The sequence below is a fragment of the Ostrea edulis genome, chromosome 3 (assembly GCF_947568905.1).
Source record: "Ostrea edulis chromosome 3, xbOstEdul1.1, whole genome shotgun sequence".
Taxonomy (NCBI): Eukaryota; Metazoa; Mollusca; class Bivalvia; order Ostreida; family Ostreidae; genus Ostrea; species Ostrea edulis.
Window position 1 is genome coordinate 73,486,593 of NC_079166.1, and position 14,677 is coordinate 73,501,269.

Here is a 14,677-nt window from a genome sequence, read left to right on the forward strand (position 1 = left end):
TTTGCAGTATTCTAGTTAAGATTTGTGTTGTTGTGCTTTCAGATATTAATATGATAATCGGTACATTTTGAGTTCATCTCTTCAAAGTTGATTCGAAACTAGTGGAGTCATATCCACTCCAGCTTAAAGTTTACATCCAAGTTTCTTATCTCAGTCTTTAGATAAGAGTAATACACTCATTAAAACTTCTAGATAACATAGTATATGCGTGTAATAAACTTCAAATAGTGTTGCGGTCCAATTATCTGTGTGACTGGTAGGAACCTATGTATTGCCATGCACTACTCTCAGAATGCGTGTTAATTTTTCTAAGCATTATATGAGGAATCTACAAAGCAAAGTGAAATTATGGAGAGAAGTATTGTTACAGGGCCTGGAAAGGAGACTCACCATGCGCCATTTGTGCATACTGTTATAAAATGACGCAATGCGATAATGATTTGCCACGCCATACGGCGTATTTCCAAATAATTTTCGAATATAGCGTGCACGCATGGTTTTGTGATATCAGTAACTTTCCTCAACTATAAATAAAACCCTCCGAGACTTCCCGAACGACAGTCAACATGTTGACACGACCGGCAGATGCAACCAAACTTTATTTCTTGTGTTGAATCAGGTACACGTCCCAAGAAGGTTGATTGTTAAGTGGTTTAGGCTGTTTCGGCAATATTTCATCTATGGTAGAGGTAGGGTCAATGTTCACGATGTTACAGTGAAGAAGGTATGGAGGTATGAAAAGTGATGTGGAGTCAAAACGTTCGAATAATAAAGAAAAAAAGAAAATGCCATGGGTGGTTATGTTAATGAAACACAGAACATGTTTTGTACTTTTTGTAAAACAAAATGGAAAAGGGAATACGTTTACACAAAGATATGCGACTTTCAAGACAGCTTGTTTATAAATCAATGAAGAATCCATCAAGTTGTTTTGTTTTATTTGCATCAGGTTCATCACAGACATGACAATTTTAATCATTTACAGCAACATAACGAAATGTATCGATCATTTAAAAGTGTTATAATGTTAAAAACCGTCTCCTTTGAGCTTTAATTGTGAACATGTTTAATAAATACTGATTTTGAAGGATGATGTGTAAATAAAAGCATATATTACTGCATAACTATGTTTCAGTGGCAGTGAAGAAAAGTAGAGTTCTTGAAAATAAGGAAAGCAAGCGGATGATATGGATCGTTCTCGCTTTACTCCTGTTACTGATATGCCCATGTTATAAAGTTACCGTGGAGACTGGCTTACCCGAAGAGGTAAATGAACAAAACTTGAAGTACACATTTTTTTTTTAAATTTGGTATTTGAAAACCAGCACTAAAATTATGTCACTCCGCAAATACAAGTATCTACCTTTTTATGAAAGTGCACTTGTAACCTGTAATGGAAATCTGAAGATAACAACATTTATAAATCTCATAATTCCATTAAAGAATTAACATTAGGACCCCAGGACATACCAGACGCGGAGTAAGGTGTCTAGGAGGAGTAAGCATGTTAACCGGTCAAACCCGACATGATAATGAAATATCGATTGAATATCAATTATTGTTAATGCTGATTTGCTTTAAACATTGATATCGAATTTCGATAAAATAATTTATAAAATGTGATTGAAAGATAGATTTATTGGACATGCATAACATTTCGATGAAAAATAGGGAGTAGAGCATATCAATAATGAAAGAAATGTAATTCATTTGAAAGATAAACATGATTGACCTCGACATTATTCAAACATCAGTGACCTCTGTCGTGATGTTGAGTAATTCCCGTAAAACTAAATTTGTTAAATGCATGGACATTTTAACCCTATTGTACATTTGATAAGAAGTCAGTTTTTTTTCCGTAAATAATAAACATGGAAACATTGTGATGCTTACCCGATCAAGACACAGGGCTTTCGATGGATGTGGATGCTTCCTTGATACTGAATCCCATTTTTGGCGTTTCCAGCAGGCCGTGTTTACCCTTTTCTCAAGTTTGCTGAATCATTAAATGTAGAAACTGTATTTGGAAATTAAGCTGGTATTTAAGCTTACAATACACGTTTGGTTTCGCACACCCTGGCACTTATAACTAAATAGTCATTCTTCGTCGTGGATGTAGGTCAGCGATTTAAATAGCTGTTGTTATTTATGTTTTGATGCAGTTAATGTCATCATGTATAATCATATACATAGTTGAAATAAAAAAATATTGTAGAGTTTCTCATTGACAATATCTTCGTGGTATTTGATGATCAGGTCTTCCAACAGTCTGTTGGAATTCTCATGGGCACGAATTGTGAGAAGAAACAATCTCTCGCCGTGGCCTTCAATTCGACATTTTGATATATCGATGACGTTTTGTCTATTAACAATAATAACGTCCATTCATATGTCGATTTGATATATCCCTGTGAGCTCCAAATAAAGGACACCACAGAGTCGTCCACTTCGGCTTCATACTTAGATATTTTATTGAAAGACATAAACGGCAAATTGACAACTCAACTGTATGACAAACGGGATGATTTCAGCTTCTCTATCGTCAACTTCCCATATTTATGTAGCAATATTCCATTATCACCTGCATATGGTGTTTATATATCTCAACTGATTCGATATGCAAGAGCTTGTTCTGCGTATAAGCCGTTTTTAAATCTAGGTAAGCTACTGACAAACAAGTTGATGGTACAGGGGTTTCAAAAGTCTCGATTGAAGTGAGCATTTTGCAAATTCTATGGTCGTTATAACGATCTAGTTTGTTAATACAACCTACCATTGGGCCAAATGCTGTCTGACGTGTTTCATACCGATTGTTAAGCCGTTCTTGGCACACTGATTTTGACTGCAGATAACTCCGTTTACCTGAACAGGATATGGGGCTCACGGCGTGTGTGACCGGTCGACAGGGTATGCTTACTCCTCCTAGGCACCAGGAGTCGTATGCATAAAAATTCTTAAGTCCTTAAGCATATACTTAAGTATGAATTTCTTGCTTAGCAGGTTGAGATTTTACTTAGCATATTGCTTAGCAGATTGCATAAAACTTCTTAACTCTTAAGTATATGCTTAAAGTTAAGCATGGTCTTTACTTGTCTTAAGTTCTTAAGCATATTGCTTAGCAAGAACAAAATGACTGACAGAAAACAGAGAACATTCAAACCACGAATTAATCCCTTAGAATCAATGACAGCAGCAGAACCGCAGCACAGATTTAGATTTGATCAGGAAGGAATTGAATTTATAACAGATTTAATTCAAAATGACATTATGCCTTTGACCAACAGAAATCACAGTGTACCTGCAATTGTGCAAGTCATGGTTGCCTTGAGATACTATGCTACAGGTAAGATGCAGCTATGTAGTGGTGACAACTTTGGTCTTCACCAGTCAACGGTTTCAAGAATAATTCAGAGTTACTACCGCTCTTGTTCAACCAAATATTGTCAAGCGATTCGTTTCCTTTCCAATGGACCCAGGAACTATTCGAAAGCACCAGGTTGACTTTTTTGCCATTGCTGGTTTCCCTGGCGTGGTTGGGGCGATTGATGGAACTCATGTGCGAATTATAGCTCCCAGTGAACACGAAGTGGAGTATGTCAACCGGAAAAACTTTCACAGTATAAATGTACAGATTGTATGTGATGCCAGTTATAAGATTTTAGACATCGTGGCAAGCTGACCGGGAGCGACTCACGATGCCAGAATACTGAGGGAGAGTGGTCTATTTCAGCTCTTTCAACGACGTTTATTGCCCGTGAAATGCCATCTTCTCGGTGATAGCGGTTATCCTGGGAAAGACTGGCTGCTGACACCTTTTTTAAATCCACAAGCTGGTCCACAGTCACGGTACAACAGGTAAGGAAATTAGGGCCTAATATAAATCGGAGCACTTTGAAAAATAAACACTTATCGCTTATATTACGAGAAATATTCTCATATTCTCTAACAGCACACCCATCATGATGAGGACACTGCTGTTCATCCAGATTGTTGGGGTTGCTGCTTTCGGTAAACGGTACCGAGGCATTTCGACCCAGTTTAAATTCGCTCGCCCCATTCTGCATAACAAACATAGATATCATTCATGTTAACTATTACGAAAGATACAAGTCGAATTTTTGTTGTTGACATGCGTGTATCTTTAAAACTTTAGAAAAAACATGGCTTAGGGACTAACATAGAGTACAAAAGTAATAGATTAAAAAAAAGAAAGAAAGAAAATATACAACTCAAAAGTATATTTAAAACACTAACGCATTCTGGATTCTAATATCCATCTTCATGTGGATATACTTTGGAACTGCATATTTTCATTCACACACATCTCTCTTTCTTCTCTATCTATATATGAATGTAACACACACCTCTGACACCCCCCCCCCCAATTATTTTTCTCAAAGTATATCTTCATTTTTAAAAGGTCGCATAAGTGCACTCGCACCCTTGTTGAGAGAACAATTGGTCACTTAAAAAGACGGTTCCATGTTCTTCATGGAGAAATACGTCAGCATCCTCAACGTGCCAGCAATGTCATCATAGCATGCGGAGTTTTACATAACATCGCAAAAATGTTCAATCTGCCCCTCCCTGACGATGATGACAACGCAGATGCTTACAATGACAATGGAAATGCCAATGACCACATGGCTGCAGATATCCAGGGTACAGATGGTCGAGCTTACAAAAATCACATTGTTTCTGCTCATTTTATGTAAACAGGTATGTGGTCACTGCGTAACAGTAAATGAAAAGATACAAATAATTAAAAAAGTACTGGCAGCATTATTCAATTCAAGATTATAGAACTATTTGATAATTACTAAATGTGAGTAAATTCGTGTCAAAGCGCTTATAATTCACTACTTGTATCTACTCCTTCAATTCTTTCAATCTGAAGTCGTATAAACTTGTTTCGGAGGGTGAGATTCTCAATTTCTAGTTCTAGCTTCTGCTTTTGCAGATGCGGGTCAATTACGGTGTGGGTGCAAACATTGGTAGGACATGCGTTTGGCTGTGGGACAGTAACAAAGTTTATTTGTTGCTGCCCATCTCCAGATTCACTGGTGCTGATGACATGGAGATCTTGAGTCACAAGGCCATCTGATTCACTGAAATAAAAGGAATCGAATTCTTATACATGGATAAAAAAATTTTTTTTTTTCAATTTTCAATCCAAGAATTAAGAAATGGTGTATAAAATTCCTGAACATACATCGTACTCGCTGTGGTTTCCGTGCTGATCTTTGGTCTGTCGAGCATTATATATGTTGTGTCAACTGTACCAGGGATCCCACTGATACTTATATTGTTGGTACCAATAACACTCCCAACTGCTTCTGCTAATGGCGTTAAAGGTTTTCCCGCTGGTCCACCGCCTACAAAATTAAACAAAATACGCTGGTGCCAAAACAAGTAATGATAAATAATGTAGTATAATTCTAATGTTATTTATTACAATTGTTTTGATTGGACAAAAACAAATCTAATCGTGAATTTACACATCAATAAATCACAAAACGCTATGCATACGTACATGCACTCGCCTGAAAACAAATAACACAGTGCGGGAAAACTATTCAAATTTTTGAAATTGATAATACAGGGAATCAAACATTTTTTTTTTTGGAAGAATTTATTATGTGTAAATTCTGAACATTTTACACACAAACTTAACATAAAAGTGCCTTGCACTTTTACTCCGTTTGTGAGTAAAATGTCCAGAGTTTACACATCGATAAATTCTTTAAAAAGAATGTTCAGTCCTATAATATATCTATCAATCGATATTGCACATAGAGATGGTAGCAGCTTGGACCGGTTGCCTAATGGGGGAGGGGGGGGGGATAATTGATGCGTTCGAATGTTGGGATAGAAGAATACTTGCTAGTATAAAAAAATGCTAAACTAGTCAATTATGTGTAATTTCGAAATTAATGCAAGTATTTATTCTTTAGAAATAGAAGAAAATAATTCATACTCAAATGCATCAAGGAATCAAAGACTGTCTGAAGTTTGTAATCAGTGGCGAATCCAGAAGGGATCCGGGAGTTAGATCCCCCCCCTTTTGTCACATGATTTTGCTAAAGAAAAGTATAAATTACGCATCTTTAAGATGTACCCCCAATTTTGAAAACCAGAATTAATTGTACCCCCCCCCCCTTCAAAATTCCTCGATCCGCCCTGGTAATAATTAGATGATGAAAAATTGTTTGCCAAATTCCTTTTTAAGTGCCTGTATTGCATAGATAGGGCCAGCTTTGGGTGGGTAGTTATTGGGGGGAAATCACACATCATAATAATTATGTATTTTCTGTATAATCTAGAAAACACACAACTTGTTAATATAATTCAAATCAAACCAGAAACCAAGGGGCATCCTATATTTATTTCTACATTACAAAGTCTTACTTACGGGGAATGGATTTAGTGCCTGTCTTGTTCGTGTATGTTTTTCAAGCAAATTTGAAATGCATACTATATATATACTATATAGATTTAATATATATTCGTTTACCCGTTTGTTTCACACTACGTCATGCGTCTGCCAGCTCTGTTTTCCCCTTCATCTGTATATTGTGCCATTTCTTCTCAACCTCCTCCACCGTTCGCTTGGTGGAGGAAGAGGCATTGATGGCATCTGTGATTTTCCTCCAAATCTCCCGTTTCTTTGATGTCGTAATCCCCGTTCCGAATTTAGCTCGAAGGACACTTTTATGTTCTTCTACACACTTGTTTAAAAACAAGCATTCATCTGCTGTCCAATTCGGTTTTCTTTTCTTAGTTGTTTGGAGGAAAATCACAGATGCCATCAATGCCTCTTCCTCCACCAAGCGAACGGTGGAGGAGGTTGAGAAGAAATGGCACAGTATACAGTAATCCGAGATTCCTCTGACTCTTACCCCCGCTTTTATATTTGACATGTGCGGGGGAGAGTCAGAGCGGACTCCATCTTGAAAAGTGGGAATTCAGCGACACCAGCTGGTGTCGCTGCTTTACCTACCTCTTACAACTTTATTTCGCGGACCCATCTTCTAAGACGCGAGGATTCAGTTATCGGAAGGTTATTCTACAAATACATCATGATTAATACGATGCTATCGCCGTTTAAACGATGGAATTTTGTGTTTACATGTGCTGACGTCATGCGCAAAGAAATCAAATGGCGAGGCGGCGACCTAATTCAAGTGATGCTCCATTTGTCGGTGTTAGGGCCGTTTAAACGGCGATAGCATCGTATTAATCATGATCTATTTATCGATTTATCTTCCGTTAACTGATTTCTCACGTCTTGGAAGATAGATCCGCGAAATAAAGTTGTAAGAGGTAGGTAAAGCAGCGACACCAGCTGGTGTCGCTGAATTCCCACTTTTCAATATGGAGTCCGCTTTGACTCTCCCCCGCAGAAGTCACAAAATAAAAGCGGGGTTAAGAGTCAGAGGAATCTCGGATTAAATATACAGATGAAGGGGAAAGCAGAGCTGGCAGACGCACGACGTAGTGTGAAACAAACGGGTAAACGAATATATATTAAATCTATATAGTATATAGTATGCATTTCAAATTTGCTTGAAAAACATACACGAACAAGACAGGCACTAAATCCATTCCCCGTAATGTGCTGATGATGAACTATATTTCTTTACTATCGCATTTATAAATAAATATATCTTATAGGTTCCAGGTTTTCATAAACTTCCTAGACCTAGGCACTCGAGGGTAGCCTAATTGTATGTTATCATACCGTACCATCTAGTATGTATCCAAACAGGCCCAATATCATATGTTGTTTCTGTATTCAGCAATCAAATCCTCAACAAATTCGAATATCGCAGTCTGCACAAAGTTATACACAGTAAACAAAATGTCGAAATATGCATCGTCATTGACTGAAATGACGTAATATTATTCAAAGGTTATGTCCCTTTTTTGCCCCCCCCCCCTCTTCCGGTCATCCTTATAAATCATGAAAAAGTAAGTGTGGAAAGTTAGCTTACATAGGTGCGGTATAAGCCATTGCTATTTTGAGAAATTTTTAATTTAACTTAATGACAGAAAAATATAAATAATGTAAAACCTTTGATCGATATGACCCTTCTAAATAAATATAATGTGCATGCATAAAGTACAGGGATAACCCACGGAAGCTCGAAATTGATTTGCAATGGGGCCCTTTGATGCACGGATATTGGCACTAGGGGATCGAACTCGGGTCGCAACTGTTACTGTAGAAGCTAGAGCGCTAACTCCGCCCTACCCGGACACCTGCTTTTTTAACTATGAAATCTCTAAATTATGACAAAAGTTCAGAATGAGAATAGATCTACCTTGATTTAATTTACCTAACGACTAATTAAAAAAACAACCTTGGTGATTTCATCTTAAATTTGATAGAATAAGTAAGACTTTGTAAGGTAGAAATAAATATAGGATGTCCCATGGTTTGTGGTTTGATTTGAATTATGTTGAACAAGCTGTGCGTTTTCTAGATTATACAGAAAATACATAATTATTATGATGTGTGATTTTTTCCCCAATAATTACCCACCCAAAGCTGGCCCTATCTATGCAATACAGGCACTTAAAAAGGAATTTTTCAAACAATTTTTCATCATCTAATTATTACCAGGGCGGATCGAGGAATTTTGAAGGGGGGGGGGGAGTTACAATTAATTCTGGTTTTCAAAATTGGAGGTACATCTTAAAGATGCGTAATTTATACTTTTCTTTAGCAAAATCATGTGACGAAAGGGGGGGGGGGTGTTCTAACTCCCGGATCCCCTCTGGATCCGCCACTGATTACAAACTTCAGACAGTCTTTGATTCCTTGATGCATTTGAGTATGAATTATTTTCTTTTATTTCTAAAGAATAAATACTTGCGTTAATTTCGAAATTACACATAATTGCCTAGTTTTATATTTTTTTTTATACTAGCAAGTATTCTTCTATCCCAACATTCGAACGCATCAATTATCCCACAGCCAAACGCATGTCCTACCAATGTTTGCACCCACACTGTAATTGACCCGCATCTGCAAAAGCAGAAGCTAGAACTAGAAATTGAGAATCTCACCCTCCGAAACAAGTTTATACGACTTCAGATTGAAAGAATTGAAGGAGTAGATACAAGTAGTGAATTATAAGCGCTTTGACACGAATTTACTCACATTTAGTAATTATCAAATAGTTCTATAATCTTGAATTAAATAATGTTACCAGTACTTTTTTAATTATTTGTATCTTTTCATTTACTGTTACGCAGTGACCACATACCTGTTTACATAAAATGAGCAGAAACAATGTGGTTTCTGTAAGCTCGACCATCTGTACCCTGGATATCTGCAACTATGTGGTCATTGGCATTTCTATTGTCATTGTAAGCATCTGTGTTGTCATCATCGTCAGGGAGGGGCAGATTGAACATTTTTGCGATGTTATGTAAAACTCCGCATGCTATGATGACATTGCTGGCACGTTGAGGATGCTGACGTATTTCTCCATGAAGAACATGGAACCGTCTTTTTAAGTGACCAATTGTTCTCTCAACAAGGGTGCGAGTGCACTTATGCGACCTTTTAAAAATGAAGATATACTTTGAGAAAAATAATTGGGGGGGGGGGGTGTCAGAGGTGTGTGTTACATCCATATATAGATAGAGAGAAGAAAAATAAATGTGTGTGAATGAAAATATGCAGTTCCAAAGTATATCCACATGAAGATGGATACTAGAATCCAGAATGCGTTAGTGTTTTGAATATACAGTACACGACACGAGTTTTATACACCCCACCGTGGAAAAACCACGGTGGAAAATCCACGGAGATACACCGTGTCCTCCGTGTTCCACGGTGTGTGTTATTTGCGAATACACACAGCTGCTAAAAGCTTTGTTCTAGCCACGGGCCTTGCGGGAGATGTGAAAATGTGCCGCAGGTCAAATAATGAAGATAAGGGTGGAATTTTAAGAAAAGAAAAAAATGTCAATATTTTCCCTCCTGATACTTATATTGTTTTTCAGCATTTTGAGCCAATTCTAACGATAGCAAACACTATATATTATGTTTTTAAGAAAACCTGGTTTCGAAATTTTTTCTTTAATAGTTTTCTTTCTTCATTAAAATATTCTTAAATTCTATGTTTAAATAATGCGTACTTGCAGGCAATTCCTGTTTTGAATGCGAATTAGTATATTCAGTAAATGAAAAACATACATGTACAACATGTGATTGGGATATCTAATAATTACCGATGTGCTCTCTCTCTCTCTCTCTCTCTCTCTCTCTCTCTCTCTCTCTCTCTCTCTCTTTCTCTGACAAATGCGCTGTTTAACATAATTACTACCATCATATTGTGTTTTGCATCTTGACAAATATAACTTGATCCAATATAGAAATTAAAGCATTGTCGATGATTAACAAATTGGAATTAATTTATTACGTAATTAATAGAAGCAAAAATACAAACCATCGAATGATTTATTTTTAAAATTCCGAGTTAATTACATTTGACCGAGACTTATGTTCGATGTACTTTGATAGAGGTTTTCATAAAAAAAATGTTCATCGGGAGTGTCTGATAATTCAATGATTTTTGTATAATAAGTATATACCATGCAAATTCCTAGGGTCTTTGTCACAGTATAACTAAATTACGGTTAGCTAGTTTGGGTTTTGACTCTTATGAAAACTGTGAAATATATTGGGTCGGCGCGATATCAGATCTAGTCTAAGATCACGGGTATCTTGCGCCGACCCAATATATTTCAAACTTTCCGCAAGAAGCTAAGCACTTCTGTTGATTTCAAATACACGGATTAGCTGACCCCCATTGTTCTACTGAGGCGAAAACCCCTTCGAATTTGCATGGAATGTACAAGTTATACACAGGTCATTGTTATAGTCATACATCATAGTACCGCTAACCCGACAAACATTTTTTAAAATTTTGAATAAGTTATTGAATGACGAAGTATGACCAAACTGCAGATTGAACTTTATAGAGCCCCGTGCTAACATTACTTATATTTTTCAATGTATCAGAAGGGGTATGTTGCCGGTTAAGTTGTGTAAATTTCTTGACAAGCAATAAAATAATAACAAAAATGTTGCTTAAATTGTCCGATTACGTAAACCTTAAATTGGGAGCATGTGTGTGTGTGTGTGAGGGGAGGGGGGGGGGGTAGTAGTCTGAAACTGTCTCAATTCCCCCTTCCGACTTCAATTTCTTAAATCGTGCAGTGGGTAGGTCGCTACAAGCTACAAGGCTAAATCCTTAACTTTCAAGTTTTCAAATTACACCCTCTCCGATTCTACGTGCTTGTAATCAATATTTAAGGATGTAAATCTTCGGTGTCAAATGCAACTAGATGTAGTTCATGAAAAAGACTAATATCAATATAAACAGAAATGACTTAACGATTATTTGCTTTTATTCATATACGCTATTGATTATTAAAATCTTTAATTTAATCTTTAGATGTATTAGATAATGAAAGCAACAGAGAGAGAGAGAGAGAGAGAGAGAGAGAGAGAGAGAGAGAGAGAGAGCGCATGGGCAATCATTGATTATAATATTCATGATTGTATGCAGATACGGGAAGTTTAATACGTTCAATATAAATCTTGAAAGTATAATTTCTTTCTGATTAATTATCCATCCCCGTTCATTCTGATTCTGTTTTTTATTTCCCATTTTGTTTTCTTTACATGCTAAATTTTTCGGCTGGTCCGGGTTAGGACTAATGAATGAGGTCCCCCCCCCCCCCAAAAAAAAACGATGTTACGTGCTTAGCTGTCTATCTCCCTCTCAGTCAAAAATAAAATAAATACATGCTATATATACTGCAACATCATTGGATTCACTGGATAATTCTTCGATTTCACCTTCATAATACATGTTAACATGATGGGTGTGCTGTTAGAGAATATGAGAATATTTCTCGTAATATAAGCGATAAGTGTTTATTTTTCAAAGTGCTCCGATTTATATTAGGCCCTAATTTCCTTACCTGTTGTACTGTGACTGTGGACCAGTTTGTGGATTTAAAAAAGGTGTCAGCAGCCAGTCTTTCCCAGGATAACCGCTATCACCGAGAAGATGGCATTTCACGGGCAATAAACGTCGTTGAAAGAGCTGAAATAGACCACTCTCCCTCAGTATTCTGGCATCGTGAGTCGCTCCCGGCCAGCTTGCCACGATGTCTAAAATCTTATAACTGGCATCACATACAATCTGTACATTTATACTGTGAAAGTTTTTCCGGTTGACATACTCCACTTCGTGTTCACTGGGAGCTATAATTCGCACATGAGTTCCATCAATCGCCCCAACCACGCCAGGGAAACCAGCAATGGCAAAAAAGTCAACCTGGTGCTTTCGAATAGTTCCTGGGTCCATTGGAAAGGAAACGAATCGCTTGACAATATTTGGTTGAACAAGAGCGGTAGTAACTCTTTGAATTATTCTTGAAACTGTTGACTGGTGAAGACCAAAGTTGTCACCACTACATAGCTGCATCTTACCTGTAGCATAGTATCTCAAGGCAACCATGACTTGCACAATTGCAGGTACACTGTGATTTCTGTTGGTCAAAGGCATAATGTCATTTTGAATTAAATCTGTTATAAATTCAATTCCTTCCTGATCAAATCTAAATCTGTGCTGCAGTTCTGCTGCTGTCATTGATTCTAAGGGATTGATTCGTGGTTTGAATGTTCTCTGTTTTCTGTCAGCCATTTTGTTCTTGCTAAGCAATATGCTTAAGAACTTAAGACAAGTAAAGACCATGCTTAACTTTAAGCATATACTTAAGAGTTAAGAAGTTTTATGCAATCTGCTAAGCAATATGCTAAGTAAAATCTCAACCTGCTAAGCAAGAAATTCATACTTAAGTATATGCTTAAGGACTTAAGAATGTTTATGCATACGACTCCTGATCCCACCTCTGGTGTGTCCAGGGGTCTGTGTTTGCCCAACTATCTATTTTGTATTGCTTGTAGGAGTTATGAGATTTATCACTGTTCGTTATCTTCACCTTTCATACAGAATGTATGAATATGAATGTCTTGGTATGCCACGTAATTGTTTTCGAGTTTATTGTAGCTGACATTGAGAAATCAATCCTCTGCCTTGAGCAAAGCTGAATCAAGCAGTATTGGAATATATTCTCTTCAGAATTTGAGTTTCCCACTGGCTGGAAAAGGTAGTACTCACCTCACAACCTCATAAGCATGCTTTAATTACCATTTTTGGTGTACTGATATATATATATATATATATATATATATATATATATATATATAACAACATTACTTTAAAATGACATCACTGTAAACACTATGTTTTAACGTTCAGTGTCTTATGACGTCGAAATTTCGTTTTGCTTTGCTATGACGTCAAAATGAACAATACATTTCAACAGTCAGTATGTAATGACGTTTAGATTTGTTTAAGTTTAACGTTACGCTGTTTGTGACTTAACGTCGCTATGTTACTAAATGTAAAGCTTCTGAATATTTGAAATGAAAGCGCTAAAGCTTTACTAAACGTCTTCGTGTATCTTTTTTATTTTTACCTATACTTTTACCGATCATTACGAAAAGTAATTATTATCTATCTATCTATATATATATATATAACTAAAGTTCATGAATGCAGCGATGTTACAATATTATATTTCAGCTGCCTTGAGCAAAGATGAATCTAGCAGTATGGGAAAATGTTCTCTTCAGAATGAGAGTTCCGTGGAACAACAATGTCTCTCATTGGCTGGAAAAGGTAGTATTCACCTCACAACCTTATAAGCCTCAGAGGTCTATCTAAATCAGCGTGTTATATATATATATATATATATATATATATATATATATATATATATATATATATATATATATAAGGCAGCTGATATATAATATTGTAACATCATAACATAGTATTAAACCTTATAAGCCTCAGAGGTCTATATATATATATATATATATATATATATATATATATATATATATATAGCTTAAGTTCATGAATGCACCGAAGTTACAATATTATATTTCAGCTGCCTTGAGCAAAGATGAATCTAGCAGTATGGGAAAATGTTCTCTTCAGAATGAGAGTTCCGTGGAACAACAATGTCTCTCATTGGCTGGAAAAGGTAGTATTCACTTCACAACCTTATAAACCTCAGAGGTCTATCTAAATCAGCGTGTTATATATATATATATATATATATATATATATATATATATATATATATAGCTTACGTTCATGAATGCACCGAAGTTACAATATTATATTTCAGCTGCCTTGAGCAAAGATGAATCAAGCAGTATGGGAATATTTTCTCTTCAGAATGAGAGTTCCGCGATACAACAATGTCTTCCATTAGCTGGAAAAGGTACTATTCACCTCACAACCTTATAAGCCTCAGAGGTCTATCTAAATCAGCGTACCGTGACGCATTTCAGATAGATATATATATAGCTAAAGTTCATGAATGCAGCGATGTTACAATATTATATATCAGCTGCCTTGAGCAAAGATGAATCAAGCAGTATGGGGATATTTTCCCTTCAGAAGGATAGTTCAGCGGAGCAACAATGTCTCCCTTTGGCTGGAAAAGGTAATATATATATATATATATATATATATATATATATATATATAAAGCAAAAATAGCAATGAAC

The 14,677-nt window shown here is 36.3% G+C and overlaps 1 protein-coding gene across 1 annotated transcript in view; it reads left to right on the top strand.

The window, feature by feature from the left end:
- The window catches only part of LOC125677459 (uncharacterized), a 63,401-nt gene that overhangs the window by 20,351 nt on the left and 28,373 nt on the right, over positions 1–14,677 (top strand). Inside the window, exons 5-9 of the mRNA XM_056161013.1 lie at positions 1,136–1,266; positions 13,101–13,200; positions 13,680–13,775; positions 14,050–14,145; positions 14,293–14,388. Coding sequence (XP_056016988.1) covers positions 1,136–1,266; positions 13,101–13,200; positions 13,680–13,775; positions 14,050–14,145; positions 14,293–14,388 — 519 coding nt within the window. The remainder of the gene's footprint in view (positions 1–1,135; positions 1,267–13,100; positions 13,201–13,679; positions 13,776–14,049; positions 14,146–14,292; positions 14,389–14,677) is intronic.